Source organism: Nicotiana sylvestris, chromosome 4 (genome assembly GCF_000393655.2).
Source record: "Nicotiana sylvestris chromosome 4, ASM39365v2, whole genome shotgun sequence".
Classification (NCBI taxonomy): Eukaryota; Viridiplantae; Streptophyta; class Magnoliopsida; order Solanales; family Solanaceae; genus Nicotiana; species Nicotiana sylvestris.
The window spans coordinates 28,964,202-28,989,321 of record NC_091060.1 but is presented as its reverse complement, the minus strand read 5'-3'; the positions used below and the strand labels follow the sequence as shown (position 1 = coordinate 28,989,321).

The 25,120-nt window shown below is 38.8% G+C and overlaps 1 protein-coding gene across 1 annotated transcript; it reads right to left on the bottom strand.

Annotated features, from left to right (window-relative positions):
• Nucleotides 1-3,272: 3,272 nt before the first annotated feature.
• LOC104240519 (uncharacterized) lies at nucleotides 3,273-3,824 on the bottom strand. Its single transcript, XM_009795379.2, has one exon. It carries the CDS (start codon nucleotides 3,822-3,824, stop codon nucleotides 3,273-3,275), a length of 552 nt encoding a protein of 183 aa, XP_009793681.2.
• Between the last annotated feature and the right edge of the window lie 21,296 nt (nucleotides 3,825-25,120).

The following is a 25,120-nucleotide window of genomic DNA, read 5'->3' as shown; positions in this document are numbered from 1 at the left end:
GGCTCTGATTCTGCTGTAAGCTTGGATGAAGGATGAAGGAGAGAAGCCACACATGAGGAATCTGCAATGTTAAATTCATTCAGCAAGTCCAGGTAAACTTCCTTTGACACACAATAATTCCTTGTCGTTCTCTTAGAATCTCCATGCCTAGAAAGTAATGTAGATTACTTAGATCTTTCACTTTAAATTCACAATTGAGGAAAGACTTCAAGGTTGTAATTTCTGCTGAATCATTTCCACTAATTAGAATATCATCGGCGTACACAGCCACAATTGTAGTCAAAACACCCTATCTTTTAAAAAATAAAGAATAATTGTTCATAGAAGAAGAATACCCTTTGAAACTCAATGCTCCAGCAAGCCTAGCATACCATTGTCGTGAGGCTTACTTTAAACCATAGAGGGACTTTCAAAGTAAACAAACATGATTAGGACTTGGAGGTGATAATACAACAGAGAATTTCAAATAAATTTCCTCTTGTAAATCTCCATGTAGGAAAGCATTACTGATATCTAACTGATTAATTGGCCAGTCTTTCTTAGTAGCCACTGCCAATAAACATCTAATGGTGGTCATTTTGACCATAGGGAAAAAGTTTCTATGTAGTTTATCCCCTCTCTTTGGATGTCCCCCTCACTATCAACCTAGTCTTGAGTCTTTCAATGATCCCATCTGATTTGTGTTTGACCTTGTAAACTCATTTACAAGGTAGTGCCTTTTTGCCAGGTGGTAACACCACCACATCCCAAGTATGATTTGACTTTAAAGCCTCTATTTCTGAATTCATGGCCTCTTGCCAACCAGGGTGCGTTGAGGCTTGAGTGAAACTAGTAGGTTTTGAGATTTGTGAAATAGACTGCAACACATGTTGATTGTGAGATGATAAAATCTCAAAAGAACATACATTAGACACAACAGGATCTACAAAACAAGATATAAGGTTAGTGAGGAAAATATTGTTACAAAAAAAATCCTTGAGCTGACTTGGCCATTTAGACTCTCTAGAAGATCTCCTAAGTAAAACAGGTGTGGTGGTTTGAAGAGTATTTCTGGACATTGGTGAATGTGAAGGATGTCGATAGGGATATCGGGTAAAGATAGGTGAAAAAGACATGTTATGGGTAGAGCTACAAGATTCAGGTGGGCTGGAAGGAATGACAGAAGGTGGAGGCAATGGGTGATTAGTTGTAGTTGAAGGGATATTGGGGTTAAGTATAGTATCAGGGAATAGAAAGTCAAGATATAGAGGATCTTATGGAGAAACAAGAAGGAAAATAGAATTAGGTTGTGTAGGAGTGGATGCAAAAGGAAATTCGTCCTCAAAGAAATAAACATCCCTAGACACTATAATCTTCCTTGTGTCCAATTCCAGCAACTAGTAACCTTTCTGCCTAAGAGGATAACCTAGTTTTGCTCTTAGATCAAATTTGTCTCTCTCACGAGATAAAGTAGAAGCATAGCATAGACAACCAAAAATCTTGAGAGTATCATAAGAGGGAGATTGTTTGAACAACACATAGTAGGGTGTTCTTCCTTGAATAACCTAAGAATGCATCATGTTAATCAAATAAGTAGCAGTCAGTACACATTCTCCCCAATAAGTAATAGGAACCTTAGAGTAGAAAAGTAGAGCTCGAGCAGTCTCTATGAGATGTCTGTCTTTTCTCTCAACTACTCCATTTTATTGAGGAGTAGCAACACATAATGTTTGATGAAAACTACCCTGAGAATGAAGGAAAGTAGATTCTTGTGTGTCTTTCCCTAGCTCAAAAGCATTGTCTGTCCTTAGTTGTTTCACCTTGGTGGCAAACTGTCTTTCAACCATTGTGAGAAAGTTCTTTAAAACCTCAAATGCATTACTTTTGGTGCTCAATAAAAAAGTTCAAGGGCCCCTACTAAAATCATCTACAATAGTTAAGAAATATTTGAAACCATTGTATGTGGGAACTCTGTAAGGTCCCCCATATGTCTACATGGATTATCTCAAATGCTTGCTTTGATTTAATATGACTCAAAGGAAATGGATGTCTAGTTTTCCTAGCTTTGGGACAAATATCACAGTAACATTCAGAACTTGAAGGAAAATGAATAAAATTGAGACGTCTCAGTGATGAAATAGGCAAATGCCCCAATCTAATATGCCAAAGAGTTACATCAGAATTTGCATTAGTAGAAAAAGGAAATACTGAACTTTGACTAAAAATATCATGACATGAAACTACATTCTTTTTATTGCTATTCCTAAAATTCAATGCATTAGGCTTCAAAAGATATAGTACCTATTTCGGTTCACCAAAAACTTGACCCCTGTTCATTGAAGAGGCCCACAACATACATAGAGTAGAAGAGAATGCGAGTATGCACTTAAACCTATTAACAGACAATAAATTATATCTGAAAGTAGGAACATGAAGGACGTTTTCCAGAATATAACCTGGCAGAATAGAAACCTTCCCTATATGTGTTACTGTGACCGTAAAGGAATTAGGCAGATTTATATGCAAAGGAACATGTAGTGGAGACAAGGAAACAAAAATATTTGAGTCAAAACACATATGCTCTGAAGCTCCAGAGTCTATAATCCATATACTAGTATTAAAAACTGAAAGACAGGTTTCAGAATACTTGATAATAGTACCAGCCACTGCATGAGCATTGATATCTGAACTTGGATTTCATGTATTAGCAATCTTGACTTGTTTGATCAATTGAAATAATTGTGTAAACTGACCCTTAGAGAGGTGCTGGTTCAAAGCATCAGAATAATTGCTAGCATCATCCCCCTATTCTCCTGAAATAGCACCATTTCTTTTTATGGTTCCCTGACCTATTTTTGGATTTGCGAACTCAAAATCTTCTGGAAAGCCAATTAATCTGTAACAGTCTCCCATACTATGTCCTATTTTCTTGCAGTAGGAACATGAAATATTTGGATTAAACTTTGTCTTCTTTGCCTTAAGGAATGATGGTTTTTGTGCTGAATTTCTAGTCTTCTGAAAACTATTTGCAGTTCTTTGAAACTGCCCTGATAATTTTTGTTTCCCATTTCTTTGTGGGAAGTTTGCATGCCCTGCAAAAGTACCCTGTCCTTGAAGATTTTCTTGGTTCATTGCCATGAAAGATGAAGTATCAGTAGAGACAAGGGGGTTAGCATACACCTCTCTTTGATTTTCATCTTGTATAATCAGTGAGTAAGCATGGTCAATACTGGGTAGAGGGTTCATCATGATTATGTTTCCTCTAGCCTGACCATATACTTCATTCAAACCCATCAAAAATTGAATGAGTCTTTCATCCTCTTGTGATTTTTTATGTGCTTTCTTTCCCTCATAGTGCAAGTGCATTTGATGTCGCAATTAAGTGAATCTAGCTCATCATATAATCGTTTAAGCTTTGTGAAATAACTAGCTATATCACATGTTCCTTGAGTTAATCCAGCTAATTCTTTCTGTAGATGGTATAACTTTGCACCATTGGACTGTCCAAATCTATGTTCCAAACTGGTCCATAAATTCCTTGCAGATTTGGAGTAGATTACACCATCTCCAATATCTTTGGAGAGAGAATTCAGCAGCCAGAATGTAACCATATCATTACATCTACTCCATGGTTGAAAGTCTTTGGAAGTAGGAGTTGGAGCTGGAGCTGGAGCTGGAGCTGGGCAATTCCCATTTATAAAGCCCAACTTGCTTTTTGCTGAGAAAGCTATTAAGAGAGATCTTTTCCAGCCCTGATAGCCTCTTCCATCGAAAACAGCATTCACCAAGCTCATGTCAAGTGCATCTGAGGAGTGAAGGATGATTTGGATCGAAATTGGGTCCATTTCCAGTTGAAGACCCACTTGCTTGCATTTCAGTTGAATCAGGCATGATAAAAAGAGAATGAAAAGCAAACAAAAATCAGAGGAGAGGTGAAGCTGAATTCCCTTGGATCGAGCTACTGCTCTGATACCATGAAAGAAAGAAGGGAAAGTGTGGATTTTTTTTTTGGTATTTTCTGGTTGATTTCTTTCCGTACAAGCTATGTATATTTATAAAAGTATATTCCGAGTAAAAGAAAGCTGGAAAGAAAAATAGAAATAGAAAAATCCTACAGTATTTGTACACTTGTCATGTATGCACTAAATTAATTATAACAAAATAACCAACTAATATTCTTTCTATCTTTCATGAGTGTGAACCTTCTTATATGTGTGAAAAATTTCCAGAATTGTATTATTATTTACATGGTCCGGGTTTAATCTATCATGACCAACTTTAGACACTAGGATGCTGCCATGTGTCCCTTTAGATTTGAGACCAAATTTTAAACACTTTGTTTTGTCCAATTATTCCTTCTTCTTTGACTCTCACACCTTTCTTTTCTTTTTCTCTACTGTGTGCACCCATGGTGAGATTGATTTACAACAAGTGGTAACGTAATAACTCACCTCCGTCTCAAGTTTGTGACAAGTGTGGTTATTCATATAATATTATTTAATAAAACTTCACTTCCGTTTGAATTTATAAATAAATAATGAAAGCCAAACATTTTATGTTAAATACAAAAGGTAACCAAACAGTAAATTCAGAAGATAATCTTAGTGCCTTCTGTTTTATGATTGAATTATTATTTTGACTGTTCAATGCGCATGACTTGTGAATAGTCAAAAGAAGGAAATACTTTTACCCTCACATTAAAAAAAACAATAATTTTTTATTAATGGTCAAGACAAAAGGCAGTGTTAACTCATTGGCATATTATGGATGCAATATATTGTTGCTAATATCTAAAAAGATAAGAGAAAACAGGAATTATAGAATTTTTTTTAAAAGGATAAAAAGAAGAAGAAGTTGTTTGACTTAAAAAGAATCTTTATCACGCTTGCAATTATTGATTATTGGATCCCACACAAATCCTGTCATGGAAAACATAAGTTGCTTTTACGAAGGTGTGCAAAGAATAGTTGTATTTGGTATTTCCTACGTCCAAGTTTACCTATCCATTATATTAAAAATAGATGTTTATTTTTATTTATTAAATTTGATAAACCAATGGATAATTTATCATTTTATATCTATTTTACCCATATCATTTTCTAACATTTTATTTATAATAGTCAAAATTAGTTTTTCAATAATAATAATAATAATGGGTGATATAATAAAATTATTATATTATTTATTGTTCCTTAAGGAATATACCAAGTTAATAATGGACAAGTAAACTTGACGGAGGAAGTAGTATGTGAAATTGAATATCTATCGTTTATTGCTACTTTTTGTGGGTTAACACTATTATTGATCAGGAATGATAAAAATTTTCTAATCTTAATAATCAGAACTTTTTGGTTCGAGTATTAAGAATGAAAATTACTGGCATGAAGCACTTCTCCGTATTGTATTTTATTTTTATTATTCAATTTTTTTCATGTAAAAACACTAATATTTTTTTTTGTAAATGGGCATTTCCATCATTTTTAAGTTTTTATTTTAATCAAACACATCCACTGCTTATGATCTGTTTAATTTTTTTGTTCAAACACATAATAACTATTTATTTATAAATTAATTTCAAAATTAAAAAGTATGTTTTACACTTGATACTTACCGGTTACTTCTAATCAACTACATCAAAACGGGTCTGAGATTCCGTCCAAAAGTTAAGGTTGTTAACGGATGTCTCACATTGGTGGATTATTTCAAAGTATATTATTTCACAATTAAAATAATGATAAAAAATGCAAGACCCTTATACATTAGACACCAAAGAATGTAATTTCCTCTTATTTTTATAAGTGAATATTACAATTAGATAACTCCGTTATACATATCGTAATTTTAACTAAATTAAAAGCAGAATCAAACTCTCTACAATGTGAAAAGGAAACTTATTTAAGTTTAACATAAAATAAAATGAACTAAGATAATAAAATTCAAACTCTGTCATGGTCAAAAAGTAGATAATCGTTATCAATTATGATAAGTAGGATCTTATTGGTTGAGTACAACTTTTAATAATTGAAATAACTTACACTTCATTTTGCTTTAGCTTTTTTAGTTCTTTTTCCCCCCCTTTAATATTCACTCCTATTTCTCTTAATTTTGGGAAAGCATTATTATGGTGATAATGGGTGGGGCTTTTTATGCAAAACAAAAGAAAATTAAGAGGTGAAGACCAAACGTTGTCTTATAGCATGCCATTGTACAGTTGTTATGTCATATTCCACCATGACATTATTTTTTCGCTTTTCTCAACAAAAAAATAAGTACAAATGATTGACGATGGCCCCCTCAAAGAACAAATTTCCTTTTTTTTTCCTACCGTTTATTAGACGAGGTTTTTTAAGGATAGAAAATACTTGATTATAAAAATAACTATTTCGAGTCAAAATACTTTTAACCATAGTCAGTGATAAAAGTTTATATGTGAGTCTTGAATTCATCTATTTGATGTAAACATTAGCAGGGGCTAAATTTTTAAATGTCACAAATAATAAAATTTTTGATATACGTTCAACATCTAAACCAAGAAAAACAAATAAGGTTAAGAATTTAGGGCTAACAATGCAGCAAAGAAACTAACGTTCTCTGCAAACTCCAGTGCAGTCAACCCAACCATAGTGAACATAGTCAAAGGTAATCGAGCTCAATACTTAGGACATGAACTTAATTACTTTCCCCCACCCTGAAGGATGGAATTAAAGTTGTCAAGCTAAGTGTCAATACCATACTGCAAAATCAAAAATGGAAGTCGACCTAATTGGTTATGTAATTGGGGGTTAACCCTACATTTAAATACATACTTAAGTTTCTCTATGGGATATGAAATGCTGTCACAACTCCTCAGGTTTATCTCCATGATGAATGCTATTTTATATTTAGATTTGACAATGAAGAAGATAAACTAAAGATTCTACAAAATGGACCTTACACTTACAACAATAGACCTATGATTCTGAAGCAATGGGTACCAAACTTCAAATTAGCTGAAAAACCACTGAATGCAATACCAGTATGGGTAGTGTTCCCAAACCTACCCATCTAGTATTGGGCGATAGAAAACTTGGGATGAATAGCTAACTTCCTGGGGAAACCAACCTGTACTGATAAGCTCACAGCAAAAGATGAAAGAATCTCCTAGCCAGGGTGCTTATTGAAATGGATGTGGCTCAGCCTCTCCTTGAATCAGTAACACTAGAGGAGCTTGATGGTAGCTGCATTTTGCAACCAATTGAGTATGAATAGAAACCAGAATACTGCCAGGAATGCTTGCAGATTGGTTAGCACAAAGCAAACTGCAAAGCACAGACTAAGACACACTCTGAAACAATTGACAAGCAACAACCAAGGAGACAAAAGAAGAAAGTAAAGCAGCCACAATGGAAATCCAAACCCAGTACAGAGCCATCTGCTGATGCTACTGAAAAGACAGACGATGGACCAAAGGAAAAACACAAGGAAGTGAATGCTATAGAGGAAAACTATGAAACTCAAAGATTATGCAATGACAGGGAAAATCAGAAGATGGATGAAAAAAAGGATACCAGGTCAAGGTCTCCATTAGTAACTGAAGATGTTGAACAATTCCTACGCCAGAACAGATTTAGTGTGCTAAGGATACAACCCGATAAAGCTAATATCAGCCTGGTAAAAGGGGATAATTTAAACAAAGATCCCCCATGATCATTTGCTCATGGAATATAAGAGGGCTAAACAAGCCCTACAAGCAAAAAGAATTGAAATCCTTTTTTCTTAAAAATAAAGTGGTACTGCTGGGATGTCTAAAAACTAAAATAAAGCAGAGCAGAAAAAATAAAAAGAAAGTTAGGAGCTGAGTGGCTGATACATGCAGACAAGGAGTAACCATTTTGCTATCGAATATGTAACTGCTACACTGTAAGGTTGAAGACAAGGAGTCGTAATTTGCCTGCCACATGACCTTTGTATATGGAAAGAATACACAAAATAAGAGAAAAGACTTATGAAGACAACTGGAACTAATTAGCACACTGATGTCTGATCACTGGGTTGTCATAGGTGACTTCAATACAATCCTCTCTGTGCAAGATAGAGTAAATGGATTGCCTGTGAAACAATTAGAGATTGAAGATTTTCAAAACTGCATACAAGAGACTAGACTTGGTCAAATATGATGACCCAAAAGGTCATCACTTGTTTTAGAAATGAATTATATATTCTGAAGCCTTAGAAATCTCTTTCAGTATCACCTCAATTTGCTGCGCAATTCGGGCGCGTAGCCGGAAAGCCAATATGTGAAAATCTGTGAAAAATGATGAATTTTATCTTTAAAATAAATTAATTTAACTTCGGTCAATATTTTGGGTAAAAATATGGGACTTGGGCGTATGCCCGAAATCGAATTCCGAGGTCCCAAGCCCAAGAAATGAAGTTTTTAAAAAAAATTATTTTCTGGAATATTATTGAGTTTTTGGAAATGATACGTGTTTAGAACTTGATAGTATCAGGCCTGTATTTTGGTTCCGGTGCCCGGTACAGGTCTTATATGTGATTTAAGATAAGTCTGTAAAATTTGGTAATAAACGGACTTGAGATGACGTGAATCAAATCGTATTTGAGAAAATTGGAAAATTTGAAGTTCTTAAGAAATTTCATGATTTTGATGCTAAATTCATAGTTATTGATGTTACTTTGGTGATTTGAATGCACGAGCGAGTTCGTATGATGTTTTTAGGTTGGTGTGCATGTTTGGTTTGGAGCCCCGATGACTCGGGTGAGATTTGAATAGGCCACAGATTGGAATTTGGACTTAGAATGTTGCAGATTTTATTTGGTATGCTTCAGGCCTGCAGGTGCTTCGCAATTGCGAAGCCTGGCTCGCAAATGCGAGCAATGAGTCGTAAATGCGAGAAGTGTTCTGGGCTGCCTTGGGTCGCAAATGCGACAACTTTATCGCAAAAGCGATTACGCAAATGCGAAGATTCCCTGAACTCCCCAGTCGTCGCAAATGCGACAAATTTATCGCAAATGCGACTTTGCAAATGCGAGCTTAGTAGAGCCTGGGTTCGCAATTGCAAACCCTGATCTCAATTGCGATACCTGCAACATGTAAGTTCATAACTTAGATGCATTTTCAACCATTTTTCACATCTTCTCAAAATATAAACTCTCTAGGGCGATTTTTCAAAGGCAACTTGTTACACCCCATGTTTTCGTACGTAAGTGTACATCATAAGTCATTTAATGTAAGCTCAGAAACGGAATCATCTTTGAAAGTTTACAAAGCTAGTTCATCATGTCAACGTGGAGGTTACAAATATTTAAGATCATTGATACCAAGTAGCAAGAGGGTTTAAAGGCTTAAAATCTAAACAAATTGAAAAACATAAGTTTCGTCGAAAATCGACAAGTTGGAATATTTTACCATGTACTTTTGGAGTGAAACTAGGGTTATTAACATTATAAGGAGATTATAATATGAGTTATTTTAGTCGTATGATAGTTGGTTTTATGTTTTGAAGTCAAGCGAGTTATGAAACAAAAGTTGAAAAAGGTCATCACAAGTTCCATTCATAAATATGCTGAAAATTAGGCCAAATGTAACTGAGCTTTTCTCCCAATATACTTGGAATTAAGGGATAATCTACCTACAAAATTAAAGATCTATAAGTCTAGTTTCTAAAGCATTAAATCGTTTGTCGATATAAAGTCGGAGTAAGGAGATACTCGTATTTTTGCAAGACTGTGCAGGCTGGTAGGTGACAAGTAGGTGCATCACCTACTTGCCAAAATGAGAGGACTCAATTAAAAGCCCCAAAGTCGGCCAAGAGGGGTATTTTAAGGGATTATAAACTCATTTATTTCACCCATCTTCCAGACCTTGAAAACCTAATTGAACCCCTGCAACTCCTCCCCAAAATTCCCACACAAACCCTAGGGTATTCCGGGTATTACGACGGGATTCTAGTGCTGAAAAGTCCGGACAACTTGCTAGTTTCTCTTTCTCCTTCTTGTAACCGTGTTGAGGAACTTATTTTTAATGACTAAGGACCAGGTTTTGTGGGTTATACTCAGTACAAGGTAAGTTTATGCTTCTCCTTCCATTATCTATGCGTTTGCGAGTTGTAACTCGATCGTAAGGAATAGACCTAGCTAGTTTCGAAAGAATGATATGTTATTTGTTCTTGCGTAATGGTTAGCTGGCTGGTTGTGAACATATTTTTAAGTTAAATTCATGGCTGGTTTATTGGATAAGAGGTATAATGATATACTTTTGGTCGTATTTCTCAATTTGAAAGAAAAGACAAGTCGAAACGTGTTTAAGTAAACTGAAAATATTATTTTTGAGTTGATGAACTTGTGGGACTATTTTTGGGTTGTTTCTTGTTGGTATTGGGTGTTCTCTTTTACTACTGTTTTTATGGAGTTGAGAGGAGGAAAGGCGTGGAGAAACACCATTTAATGACAAGGTTGTTTGTTGGTCGTTCGTCGTAGCATTTTCGGATTGTTTGACACTATTATGGTTGTCGTGTTATGTATGAAGTGATAGGGGTATGTTGGGCTGTTTGTGATTGTTTTGACTAGTGTGAAGTCATATATATAGGGTAGGTGCTGTCCGTTTCATTGTAAAATAGGTTGTGGTCGATACATAATAGTTACGACGCTTAAACGATAACGAGAGTGTCATTTCTCTTATTGTAGACTAAGGAGCCGTGAAATTGCATAGCTTGAGGTTGGGAAGAATATACAAGGTATGTTAAGGCAACTTACTTCTTTCTTTTGGCATGATCTAAAGTGACATGAACATAAACGGTACGCTAATTCATAACGGATCTACTCCTAGAAACTAAGGTTGTCCATGTTGTTCTTTCCTTATAAAGTTATTCTAAACAAGTGTGTATGATCCTTAAATCCTTCTAAGGTTCATATTGAAGGTAGGGATGTCCATAATGTTCTTAAGTCACCCCAAAAGTTTTAGAACGTGATTCCATGAGTCGAGCATGAATTTTATATATATATATATATATATATATATATATATATATATATATATATATATATATATATATATATATATATATCTATTTTACTCTACCGAGCCACGCTATAGTTGGCTGGGTACGACACCTATTGTGCAACCACTGATCAGTTGGAATTACCGAGCTCCACGTAGTTGGGTAGGATTCTACCGAGCCTTATGATGGCCGACTACGTTTTTACCTAGTCCTCGTTGAGGCCGGATACGATATGATGATGATGATGACCACAGAGGCGTATGCTTTTTAAAAGTTTATATATATATATATATATATATGTATTATGCATTTCATGTTAGTAGCCCCCAGAGGCACTCAGATATTACAGGTTGTATCTTCTCTATCTCTCTTTACACTAATGTTCTTGTTTATGTTTTCTTGCCTTACATACTTGGTACTTTATTCGTACTGACGCCCCTTTTGCCTGGGGATGCTGCGTTTCATGCCCGCAGGTCCTGATTGATAGGTTGACAGTCCTCCAAGTAGGCTATCAGTTTAGCGAAAGGTGTTGGTGCACTCCACTTGCTCCGGAGTTGCCTATTTGGTCAGTATGCTCTGGATATGTATTGATTGGTATGGCGGGGCCTGTCCCGACCTTTATGATATTAGGTACTCTTAGAGGCTTATAGACAGATGTCAGGTGTATGGATACTTTTATGGCCTTTTCGACCTATGTTTTGAGTTTACAAATGGTCATGTCGGCCTTATATGCCCGTATGTCATATGTATAAGTTAGCATATCATGTTGGGTGGTCATATGTTGAGTATTCCCTTATGTTTCATTCTTGTTATCTCATGACGAGTTTTTTGGCTCATTTACCCATGATAGTATAATAAGAAAGATATGTTACGTTGGTACTCGGTTGAGTAAGGCACCTGGTGCTCGTCGCGGCCCATTCGGTTTGGGTCGTGACATAACTTCTCTTCCAAATCGATTGTAAGTGGTTTCTAACTAATTTTCTTCAATTTTTAACATCTTTTCACTTGATTTCAACTCAAAATCAATGATTTTCATGGGGGAAATTGGGTGTTTTGGGTAGAACCTAGGTTTTTCAAAAATTGGGGATTTGGACCTCGATTAGAGGTCTGATTTCAAAACAAATTATGTATTTGAGTTCGTGAGGGAATGTGTAATCGGGTTTTGGTTCGATCCTCGGGTTTTGACCATGTGGGGTCTGCGACGATTTTGACTTTTTGGGTAAAACTTTGGAAAACTCATTTTCCTGTATTAGAATTGATTCATTTAGCATTTATTGATGTAATTAAGTAACCTGTGGCTAGATACGAGCGAATTGGTGGTGGAATAAAGAGGTAAAGCGATAGTAGAGACTTGAATTGTGTTCGTGGCATCGAGATAAGTGTTTGGTCTAACCTTAGCTTGAAGGATTAGGAGTTGTGTCTTATTTGCTACGTGTTAATTGTAGAGTACGACGTATAGGCATGGTGACGAGTATCTATACGTCAGTGTAAAGCATGCCCGTGAGTCTTGTATTGTAATTGTTATGACTCCGTTATGGTTTAATGCGCTTCATATGAGGATTATCATTATTGTTCCCTTGCTAGGATGTTATTATCACTATTGTTCCCTTGCCGGGATGTTTGTCTTAATATTATTGTTCCCTTGCCGGGATATTGTTGAAATATTATTGTTCCCTTACCGGGATTCTTTTGTGAATGTTGTTGATTTGTAAATGGGATTGGGTGGCATGCCGCCACGGAAATATATGAAATGCGAGCGGGTTGCACGCCCGCAACAAGATATATGAAAAGGGAGCGGGTTGCACGCCTGCAACAAGATATATAAAATGGGAGCGAGTTAACGCCTGCAACGAGATATGTGAAATGGGAGAGGGTTGCACGACTGCAACAAGATCTATGAAATGGGAGCGAGTTGCACGCCTGCAACGAGATTTGTGAAATGGGAGCGGGATGCACGCCTGCAACAAGATATATGAAATGGGAGCGGGTTGCACGCCTGCAACGAGATATATGTTATGAGATCGGGTTGCACGCCTGCAACAAGATGTGAAATGAAAGAGAATTCTGCATTTGTTTTCCTTATCCTTGTTAGTAATTGGATTTTGGTTTCTTTATATTCTCTTGAAATTTTGTTGTTATTTGTTATTCCCTAAAGCATGTTTCCTCTGCCCAATTTTAATTGTAATTATCTGCTTCTATTTCCGCTTTTTATGATATAACTGCACAGGTTTATTTGGTAGCCTGGTCCTAGCCTCGTCACTACTTCGCCAAGGTTTGGCTAGACACTTACCAACACATAGGGTCGGTTGTGCTGATACTACACTCTGCACTATTTTGTGCAGATCCGAGTATTGTAGACTTCAGACCATAGTAAGGTTGTTGCCTTCAGTCCAACAGGTGACCCGAGGTAGTCTTGCAGGCGTCCGTGGGCCTTGTTGTCACCTCTTATATTTCCTTTATCCTGTTTCCTTTACTCATTTTAGAAATAGTGTATATTTTATCTTTCAAACTTTGTATGTAGTATTCTTAGATTGTCTGTGAAACCGTGACACCAAATTCTGGGTAGAGCTGAATTTAGACTTCCGCAGTTTGTATTAAGATTAATTATCAGATTTTATCTTCCGCTTAATTATTTTCGCTAATTGCATGATATCTACTCGTCACTGATAATGGTTTAAAACTGGAAAAGGTTAAGTAATTAGAATAACTTGGGTTGCCTATCTTTCACCAGTAGGCACCATCACGGCTCTTGAGGGTGGAAAATTCGGGTCGTGACAAGTTGGTGTCAGAGCTCTAGGTTACATGGGTCTCACAGTTCACAGACAAGCTTAGTAGAGTCTGAGGGATTGGTACGAAGACGTCTGTATTTATCCCTTAGAGGCTACAAAGTTAGGAAAGACTTCACATTTATTCTTTCTTGTCGTGCGGTTTGGTTTCGCAATGCTAATTGGATTTCTACTCTATTCTTTCGCATATGGAGATAAAACGCGCTTCCTCATCCACTGATCAGCAGCCTGAGCCCCTAGCAGCAGCTCCCACGAGGGGTAGAGGGCAAGGCCGTGCTAGAGGCCGAGGCAGGGACAGAGCTCAGCCCAGAGCAACTGCACCAGCGGCGGAGCCTCAGGTTGACTTTGATGACGAGGTTCCAGCCCCAGCAGTTCCGGTAGGACCAGCTTAGGTCCCATAGGGGTTTATTGCTACCCAGTACTCCAAGATTCTCTGGTTCGTCTAGTGGGCCTTATGAAGAGTGTCACCCGGGGAAGCTTTCTTCCTGTAGCCTTAGCCGTCTCTCAGGCTAGAGGAGGAGCCCAGACTCCTGCACTCGCACTCCGGAGCAGGTAGCTCCCCAGTTTCAGACTCCAGAATTTCAGCCAATTGGAGCAGTTTAGCCGGGTGTGGTAGCCCAGACCGGTGATGGAGTAGCTATATCTGCCGATGCTTTGTAGAGATTGGACAGGTTTACCAAGCTCTTCACTACTACTTACAGCGGTGCTTCTTCTGAGGATCCCTAAGATTGTTTATATAGTTGTCATGAGGTTCTCAGTAATATGGGGATAGCGGAGACCAATGAGATCAATTTTGCTACTTTTCGCTTGTTTGGATCCGCCAAAACTTGGTGGAGAGATTATTACTTGGCTAGACTAGCCGGATCACCAGCTTTGACTTGGGAGCAGTTTACCTAGCTATTTCTGGAGAAGTTTCTCCCTATTACTCAGAGAGAGATCTATCGAAGGCAGTTTGAGCATCTCCAGCAGGGTTCTATAATTGTTACTCAATATGAGACCAGATTCATCGACTTGGCTCATCATGCTCTTATCATACTTTCCATCGAGAGAGAGAGGGTGAGGAGGTTCATTGAGGGACTTATCCAGCCTATTTGACTTCAGATGGGCAAGGATACTGGGAGTGATATTTCTTTCCAAGAGGCGACCAATGTGGCCAAGAGAGTTGAGATGGTTCTATCGCAGGGAGGTGGTCAGGGGTCTGACAAGAGGCCTTGTCATTCAGGCCGATTCAGTGGTACCTCGTCTGGAGGTAGAGATTCGTATGGTAGAGGCCATCCTCCTAGGCCTTTTCAGTCAACACTTTAGGTTTCTCATGGTGCTTCAGGTGGCCGTGGTTCTCATATGCAGTATTCTGATCAGCAGTCCTATAGTGCACCACCGGCTTCTATCAGTGCACCACCACTTTAGAGTTTCCAGGGTCGTCAGCCCCAGCAACCGAGGACTTGTTTTACTTTTGGCGACATGAGGCACATTGCTAGATATTGCCCTCGAGCACCGAGAAGTTCTCAGCAGCAGGGTTCTCGTGCCATGGTTCAGGCACCGAGTGTTCCACAGCCTGCCCAGCCAGCTAGAGGTAGGGGTAAATGTGCTAGAGGTAGAGGTAGATGTATTAGAGGTGGAGGCCAGCCAGCAGCAAGCTGTCCTAGAGATGTAGTTTAGGGTGGTGGGGCCCAGCCCTGATGTTATGCTCTTCCAGCCAGGCCCGAGGCTAAGGCTTCTGATGTAGTTATCACATGTACTGTTCTTGTTTGTAGTAGATATGCTTCGATTTTATTTGATCCAGGATCTACGTACTCCTATGTGTCATCTTATTTTGCACCGTATCTGGTCATGCCTAGTGATTGTTTGAGTGCTCCTGTTTATGTGTCTACACCGATGGGTGATTCTATTGCGGTAGATCGAGTCCAACATTCATGTATAGTTGTGATTAGGGGTCTTGAGACTCGTGTAGATTTGCTTCTGCTGGACATGGTTGATTTGATGTCATATTGGGGATGGACTGGTTATCACCTTACCACGCTATCTTGGACTGTCATGCCAAGACTATGACCTTAGCCTTGCTGGGTTTACCTTTTTTAGAGTGGAGAAGGACTCCTGGTCATTCTACCCGTAGTTTTATCTCATATATGAAGGCTCGACGTATGGTCGAGAAGAGGTGTTTGACCTATTTGGCCTATGTTCATGATTCTAGTGCTGAGGTTACTTCAATTGATTCTGTGCCTGTTATTCGTGAGTTTCCTGAGGTATTTCCTTCAGACCTGCTAGGTATGCCACACGATAGGGATATTGACTTTTTCATTGATTTGGCTCTGGGCACTTAGCCTATTTCTATCCCGATGTATTGTATGGTCCCACCTAAGTTGAAAGAGTTGAAGGAGAAATTGCAAGACTTGCTTGAAAAAGGTTTCTTAGACCTAGTGTTTTGCCTTAGGGTGCGCCGCTGTTGTTTGTTAAGAAGAAGGACGGATCGATGCGAATGTGTATAGATTACCGACAGTTGAACAAGGTTACAATCAAGAATAAGTATCAATTGCCGAAGATTGATGATTTGTTTGATTAGCTTCAGGGTGCTAAGATATTTTCAAAGATTGACTTGAAATCAGGCTACCATCAGTTGAGGATTAGAGCATCCGATGTCCCTAAAACAGCTTTCCACACTAGGTGCATGCATTATGAGTTCTTGGTGATGTCATTCGAGTTGACAAATGCCCCAGCAGCTTTTATGGATTTGATGAACCGAGTGTTCAGGCCTTACTTGGTGTTCGTGATAGTCTTCATTGATGATATTTTGATCTATTCCCACAGCCGGAAGGAGCACGAGCAACATCTTAGGGTGGTTCTTCAGACTTTGAGGGATAGTCAGTTGTATGACAAGTTTTTGAAATGTGAGTTCTGGTTGAGTTCGGTTGCATTCCTGGGTCATGTGGTATCAGTGGAGGGTATTCAGGTTGATCCGAAGAAGATTGAGGTAGTTAAGAACTGGCCTAGACCAGCATCAGCTACAGAGATCCAAAGTTTCTTAGGATTGGCAGGCTACTATCGTCGATTTGTAGAGGGGTTTTCATCTATCGCATCCCCGATGACTAGGTTGACCCAGAAGAGTGCCCAGTTCAGGTGGTCAGACGAATGTGAGGCGAGCTTTCAGAAGCTCAAGACAGCTTTGACTACGACACCGGTGTTGGTTTTGCCCACAGGTTTAGGGACTTATACAGTTTATTATGATGCATCTCGTATTAGAGTTGGTGCAGTGTTGATGCAGGATGGCAAGGTCATTGCATATGCTTTACGGTAGTTGAAGATTTATGATAAGAATTATCTGGTTCATGATTTGGAGTTGGCAGCCATTGTTCACGTGTTGAAGATTTGGAGACATTATCTGTATGGCGTGGCATGTGAGGTGTTCTCGGATCACAAGAGTCTGCAGTATTCGTTCAAGCAGAAGGAGCTAATTTTGAGGCAGAGAAGGTGGTTGGAGCTATTAAAGGACTATGATATCACCATCTTATATCATCCAGGAAAACCTAATGTGGTGGACGATGCTTTGAGTAGGAAGTCAGCCAGTATGGGCAGTCTTGCTTATATTCCGGTCGGTGAGAGACCGCTTGCTTTGGATATTCAGTTCGTGAGGTTGGATGTTTCTAAGCCCAACCGTGTGTTAGCTTGCACAGTTGCTCGTTCTTCTTTATTGGAGCGTATCCGAGATCAGCAGTATGATGATCCTCATTTGTGTGTCCTTAGAGACACGGTGCAGTACGGAGGTGCCAAGCAGGTTACCTTAGGTGATGATGGAGTTTTGAGATTTCTGGGTCGAGTTTGTGTGCCTATTGTGGATGGACTCCGAGAGTTGATTTTAGAAGAGACCCATAGTTCCTAGTACTCTATTCATCCGGGCGCCGCTAAGATGTATTAGGATTTGCGGCAACATTATTGGTGGAGGAGAATAAAGAAGGATATCGTTGCATATGTGGCTCGGTGTTTGAATTGTCAGCAGGTTAAATACGAGCATTAGAGACCTGGTGGTTTGTTTCATAGGATTGAGCTTCTCGAGTGGAAGTAGGAGCGGATCACTATGGATTTCGTTGTTGGACTCCCATAGACTCGGAGGAAGTTCGACGCAGTGTGGGTTGTTGTTGATAGGCTGACCAAGTCAGTATATTTCATTCCTGTGGCAGTCTCCTATTCATTCGAGAGGTTAGTTGAGATCTATATCCGAGAGATTATTTGTCTTCATGGTGTGCCCGTGTCTATCATTTCGGACCGAGGTACGCATTTTACCTCACATTTCTGGAGGGCAGTTCAGCGAGAGTTGGGCACACAGGTTGAGTTGAACACAACGTTTCATCCTCAGATGGATGGGCAGTTCGAGCGGACTATTCAGATTTTGGAATATATGCTCCGAGCTTGTGTCATTGACTTTGGAGGCTCGTGGGGTCAATTTTTGCCTTAAGCAGAGTTTGCCTACAACAATAGCTACCAGTCGAGTATCTAGAATGCTCCTTACGAGGCTTTTTATTGTAGTCAGTGTCGGTCACCCGTTGGATGGTTTGAGCTGGGGGAGGCTTGATTGTTGGGTACGGATCTAGTACAAGATACCTTGGATAAGGTCAGGATTATTCAGGATAGGCTTCGTACAGCTCAGTCCAGGCAAAAGAGTTATGCCGACCACAAGGTTCGAGATTTGACATTCATGGTCGGTGAACGGGTATTGCTTCGAGTGTCGCCTATGAAGGGCATGCTGAGATTTGGGAAGAAGGACAAGCTTAGACCTAGGTTTATTGGCCCGTTTGAGATTCTTGATTGAGTGGGAGAGGTGGCTTACAGACTTGCATTGTCGTCGATCTTATCAGTCGTGCATCCAGTGTTTTATGTGTCCATGCTTCAGAAATATCACGGTGATCCACAAGGACTTGTCTTATGAGGAGGAGCGGTAGCTATTCTAGACCGGCAAGTTCGTCAGTTGAGATCGAAGAGTTTTCCTTCTATTTGTGTTCAGTGGAGAGGTCAGCCTGCCGAGGCATCGACCTGGGTTTCCGAGTCCGCTATGCGGAGCCGTTATCCCCATCTTTTCCCTGACTCAGGTACTTCCTTCTTATGTCCATTCGAGGACGAAGAGTTGTTTTAGAGGTGGATAATGTGATGACCCAAAAAGTTATCACTTGTTTTATAAATGAATTCTGCATTTCAAGGCCTTAGAAAACTCTTTCAGCATCATCTCGATTTGCGTGCACAGTCCGGGCGCATAGCCGGAAAGACAATATGTGAAAATCTGTGAAAAATGATGAATTTTGACTTTAAAATGAATTAATTTAACTTCGGTCAATATTTTGGGTAAACGGACCCGGACCCGTGATTTGACGATCCCGTAGGATCCGTAGGAAAATATGGGACTTGGGCATATGCCCGAAATCGAATTCTGAGGTCCCAAACCCGAGAAATGAATTTTGTAAAGAAAATTGTTTTCTGGAATATTATTGAGTTTTTGGAAATGATACGTGTTTATAACTTGATGGTATCGTGCCCGTATTTTGGTTTCGGTGCCCGGTACAGGTCTTATATGTGATTTAATATATGTCTGTGAAATTTGGTAATAAACGGACTTAAGATGACGTGAATCGGATCGTATTTGAGAAAATTGAAAAATTTGAAGTTCTTAAGAAATTTCATGATTTTGATGCTAAATTCATAGTTGTTGATATTATTTTGCTGATTTAAATGCACGAGCGAGCCCGTATGATGTTTTTAGGTTGGTGTGCATGTTTGGTTTGGAGCCCCGATGGCTCGGGTGAGTTTTGGATAGGCCATAGATTGGAATTTGGACTTAGCATGTTGCAGATTTTATCTGGTATGCTTCAGGCCTGCAGGCTTCACAATTGCGAAGCCTGGCTCGCAAATGCGAGCAATGAATCGCAAATGCAAGAAGTGGCCTGGGCTGCCTTGGGTCGCAAATGCGACGACTTTATCAGAAAAGCGATTCCGCAAATGCGAAAGTCCTTTCGCAAATGCGAAGATGCCCTGAACTCCCAGTCGTTGCAAATGCAAAAAATTTATCGCAAAAGCGACTTCGCAAATGCGAGCTTAGCAGATCTTGGGTTCTCAATTGCGAACCCTGATTGCAATTGCGATACCTACAACCTGGAAGTTCATAACTTAGACGCATTTTCAACCATTTTTCACATCTTCTCAAAATATAAACTCTCTAAGACAATCTTTCAAAGGCAACTTCTCTTCCAAATCAATTGTAAGTGATTTCTAACTAATTTTCTTCAATATTTAACATCTTTTCACTTGATTTCAACTCAAAATCAATGATATTCATGGGGGAAATTGAGTGTTTTGGGTAGAACCTAGGTTTTTCAAAAATTAGGGATTTGGACCTCGATTAGAGATCTGATTTCAAAACAAATTATGTATTTGAGTTCGTGAGGGAATGGGTAATCGGGTTTTAGTTCGATCCTCGGGTTTTGACCATGTGGGGTCTGCGGCGATTTTGACTTTTTGGGTAAAACTTTGGAAAACTCATTTTCTGTATTAGAATTGATTCATTTAGCACTTATTGATGTAATTAAGTAACCTGTGGCTAGATACGAGCGAATTGGTGGTGGAATAAAGAGGTAAAGCGATAGTAGAGACTTGAATTGTGTTCGTGGCATCGAGATAAGTGTTTGGTCTAACCTTAGCTTGAGGGATTAGGAGTCGTGTCTTATTTGCTACATGTTAATTGTAGAGTACGACGTATAGGCATGGTGACGAGTATCTATACGTCGGTGTCAAGCATGCCCGTGAGTCTTGTATTGTAATTGGTATGACTCCGTTGTGGTTTAATGCGCTTCATATGAGGATTATCATTATTGTTCCCTTGCTAGGATGTTATTATCATTATTGTTCCCTTGCCGGGATGTTATTGTCATATTATTGTTCCCTTGCCCGGATGTTTGTCTTGATATTATTGTTCCCTTGCCGGGATGTTGTTGAAATATTATTGTTCCCTTGCCGGGATTCTTTTGTGATTGTTGTTGATTTGTAAATGGGATCGGGTGGCACACTGCCACGGAAACATATGAAATAGGAGGGGGTTGCACGCCTGCAACAAGATATATAAAATGGGAGCGGGTTGCACGCCTGCAACAAGATATATGAAATGAGAGCGGGTTGCACGCCTGCAACAAGATATATGAAATGGGAGCGTGTTGCTCGCCTGCAACGAGATAGTGAAATGGGAGCGGGTTGCACGACTGTAACAAGATATATGAAATGGGAGCGTATTGCATTCCTGCAACGAGTTATGTGAAATGGGAGCGGGTTGCACACCTACAACAAGATATATGAAATTTGAGCAGGTTGCACGCCTGCAACGAGATATATGAAATGGGATCGGGTTGCATGCCTGCCACAAGAAGTGAAATGAAAGTGAATTCTGCATTTGTTTTCCTTATCCTTGTTAGTAATTGGATTTTGGTTTCTTCATATTCTCTTGATATTCTGTTGTTATCTGTTATTCCCGGAAGCATGTTTCCCCTGCCTAATTTTAATTGTAATTATCTGCTTCTATTTCCGCTATTTATGATATAACTGTACAGGTTTATTTGGTAGTCTGGTCCTAGCCTCGTCACTACTTTGCCGAGGTTAGGCTAGACACTTACCAACACATGGGGTCGGTTGTGCTGATACTACACTCTGCACTCTTTTGTGCAGATCCCAGTGTTGTAGACTTTGGACCGCAGTGAGGTTGCTGCCTTCAGTCCAACAAGCGACCCGAGGTAGTCCTACAGGCGTCCGCGAGCCTTGGCGACACCTCCTGTCTTTCCTTTATCCCGTTTCCTTTACTCATTTCAGAAACAGTGTATATTTTATCTTTCAGACTTTGTATGTAGTATTCTTAGACCGTCTGTAAAGGTGTGACACCAAATTTTGGGTAGAGCTGAATTTAGACTTCCGCAGTTTGTATTAAGACTAATTATCAGATTTTGTCTTCCGCTTAATTATTTTCGCTAATTGTATGATATCTACTCATCACTGATAATGGTTTACAACTGGAAAAGGTTAAGTAATTAGATTAACTTGGGTTGCCTAGCTTTCACCAGTAGGCACCATCACGGCTCTCGAGAATGTAAAATCTGGGTCGTGACATCAAATCAGGAAAAAGGGTTGTACCTACTCCTGGTGTAATAAGAGAGAGGAAAATGATAGAATATATACAGTTTGATTGATTGGACATTTGGTAATGATCTCTGGTTTATGAGGTATGAAAAGCTGGAAACATTCTACCATCATCTGGAATGTTCAGATCACTCACCAATCATTATCAGAACAGAGGGGGCCAAACAGAAAATGCCTAGGCCATTTAGACTTGCTAATGTACTATTGACTCAAGAGAACTTCAATGAATCATTATACAAAGCTTGGGGACAACATATACAAGGACATACCATGTATGCAATATAGAGGAAACTTAAGTTGATAGAGTTGGAAACCTCCCAAATGAATAGAGAAATGTCAACATTGGAGAGAAAACTGAATGAGCTAAAAGACAAGCTGCAACATACACAGTTGGAACGAAGTTCAAATATGTTCAATGAACAATTCATTACAAATGAAAAGGATACTCTAGTACAACTGGAAAAATGGACAACTATACATGAGAAAGTACTTCAACAGAAATCTAGAGCAACATGGCTAGCATATGAAGACTCGAACACAAAATTCCTTTCATGCAGCACTGAAAGCTAAACAAGCTAGAAATAGAATCTCCTCTATTTTCACAGAACATGGAATACAACTGCATGAGCCTGCTCTAATACAATTTTTTTTATAGGTTTCTTTCAGAACTTACTAGAAAAAGTTGTAGCAGAAATGCCATGCCTAGACCCAACCATAGAAAGAGATGGACCTTGTCCCACTCATGAATAACAACTGAACCTTATACAGGAAGAACAGAAATAGAAGTGCTTCAGGCTCTGAAAGACCTTCCAGCTGATAAAGCTCCTGGCATTGGTGGATTCCCAACTGAGTTCTTCAAATAATACTGGCATTTGATAGGAAAGGAGGTAACAAAGGCTACAATGCATTTTTTTCAAACTGGTAAACTACTTAAGGAAGTAAATTGCACTACTATAACTTTAGTTCCAAAAGTAAAAAGACCCCACCTTTGTGAAGGAATTAAGACCCATAGCCTGTTGTACTACACTGTATAAACTGATAGCTAAAGTCATTACTACTAGGTTGAAATTAGTAGTTGACTACTCGGTAGGACTTCACAATCAACATTCATTGAGAGGAGAAACATTCTAGATAATGTGATTATGGCACATAAAATGGTGAAGGGTTACACACAAAAAGAAGTGTCTCCTAGATGCCTAGTAAATGTAGATACTAGAAAAGCCTATGATACAGTTGAATGAGGCTTCCTCAGAATGGTCTTACTAGAATATGGGATGTCCAGAAAGTTTGTAAACCAAATTATGGAGTGTGTTAGCACAGTGAGCTATTCTTTGCTATTCAATGATGGCCTTACACCCAGATTTCAAGCTAAGAGGTCCAATATAGGGAGACCCAATATCTCCATACTTGTTTGTTCTTGTGATGGAGTATTTGAATAGATCCCCCAAGCAGCTGAAGCACAATCCAGACTTCAACTACCGAAGATGCATCAAGTTGGAGATAGTACATATATGCTTTGTTGATGATTTAGTTATATGTTGCAGAGCTGATCTAATTTCTGTAAAGTTGATACTGCAACAGTTCCAGCACTTCTCTGCAGTATCTAGTCTCAAGGAAAATTTGAAAGAGAGTTCACTGTATGTGGCAGAGATGAGTCAACAACTCAAGGAACAACTATTGAATTAAATACAATTCTTAGAGGGAGAGATCCCATTCAAGTATCTGGGAGTTCCTCTTTCCTCAAAGAAGATCACGGTTCAACAATGCCTTCCACTGGTTGAGAAAATAGTTGCAAGAATAAGATGTTGGTCCACTAAATTCCTATCATATAGTGGAAGGATGCAACTTATTAAAGGTGTGCAATTTGAGATGCAAATCTACTGGGCTTAGGTGTTTCTAATTCCTAAAAAGGTTATTCAACTCATAACTAGAGTTTTCAGAATATTCCTATGGACAGGCAGTCATGAGAGCTCAAAGAAAGCATTGGTTGCATGGGAGATATTATGTAAACCACAGTCAACAGGTGGTCTGAACTTCATATAGTTTCATACATGGAATATAATAGCTATCAGTAAATTACTATGAGCTGTAACAACTAAGAAAGATGCACTCTGAATAAAATGGATTCATTCCTTCTATATCAAAGGGAAAGATGTACAATAACTAAATAAACCTACACATGCCTGCTGGTTGGTAAAGAAAATATTGGATGCAAAGAAATGGTTCCTGAACATGGACTACAATGTGACATTACAGAGTTACTTTGATAAAGATAAGTTGAGCATTAACAAGCTTACTCTCTCTTTCTTCCACAATTTCAGAAAGTTCAACGGAAAAGGCTAGTGCTTGGAAAAACTACTATACCAAAACATAAGTTTATCCTTTGGCTGTCACTACTGGGTCGATTGGCTACTGTTGATCGATTGCAAAAATGGACCATACATGTCCAAACTAATTGTGTCTTATGTAATACTGGAGTTGAGGAAAACCTGCAGTTTATTGTTCTTCCAGCGCCCTTACTCATCTCAAATTTGGAGTGCATTACTCAGGTGGCTAGGGGAGAATAGGAGAATTAGCAACTGGGAGGAGGAGATTGATTGGATAAGCAGAAAGATGAGGAACAACAGACCACGAGCAGAGATCATGAAGTTCCTATGTGTTGTTGCTGTCTACCATGTATGGAGTGAAAACAATGCAAGGAGATTTCAGGCTGAAAAGAAAGAAAGCCAACAGAGAGTAAAAGAGATAACCATACAGTTGCACACAAGAGGGCAACACTTCAGCAAATGGAAGAGAGTCTTAGAGTCGTTGATCAGTTACCCTATTTAGAGGTTGTTGATATACTAGAAAGAGAAACTTATACCTTCACAAATAGGTACTGAGAATATGAGGACCAGTTATAGAGTCAAATATAACTAGTGGATGCATATAATTATACTTAGTTGAAATAAAACTTTTAATTTTGACCAAAAAAAAAAAAGGTTGAGTGAACTATAATTTTCTTCTATAATTGATCGATATAAACGTGAACAATTTTGAAGTGGATCAGTTTTGCAAGAACTTCACTTGAACCAAAGGTAACATATCACTCCTAGAAGTAGTTGACAATTTTTAAATCGTTTTGAAGGAGAGAAAAAATCACAAATAAGTAGTAATTAAATTAGATTATTCAAATTAGCGAGTCGATAAATTCTATGGGGA

Excerpts from the sequence above, each read along its gene's own strand:
- LOC104240519 (XM_009795379.2), bottom strand. The coding sequence starts at position 3,824 with ATGGACCCAATTTCGATCCAAATCATCCTTCACTCCTCAGATGCACTT.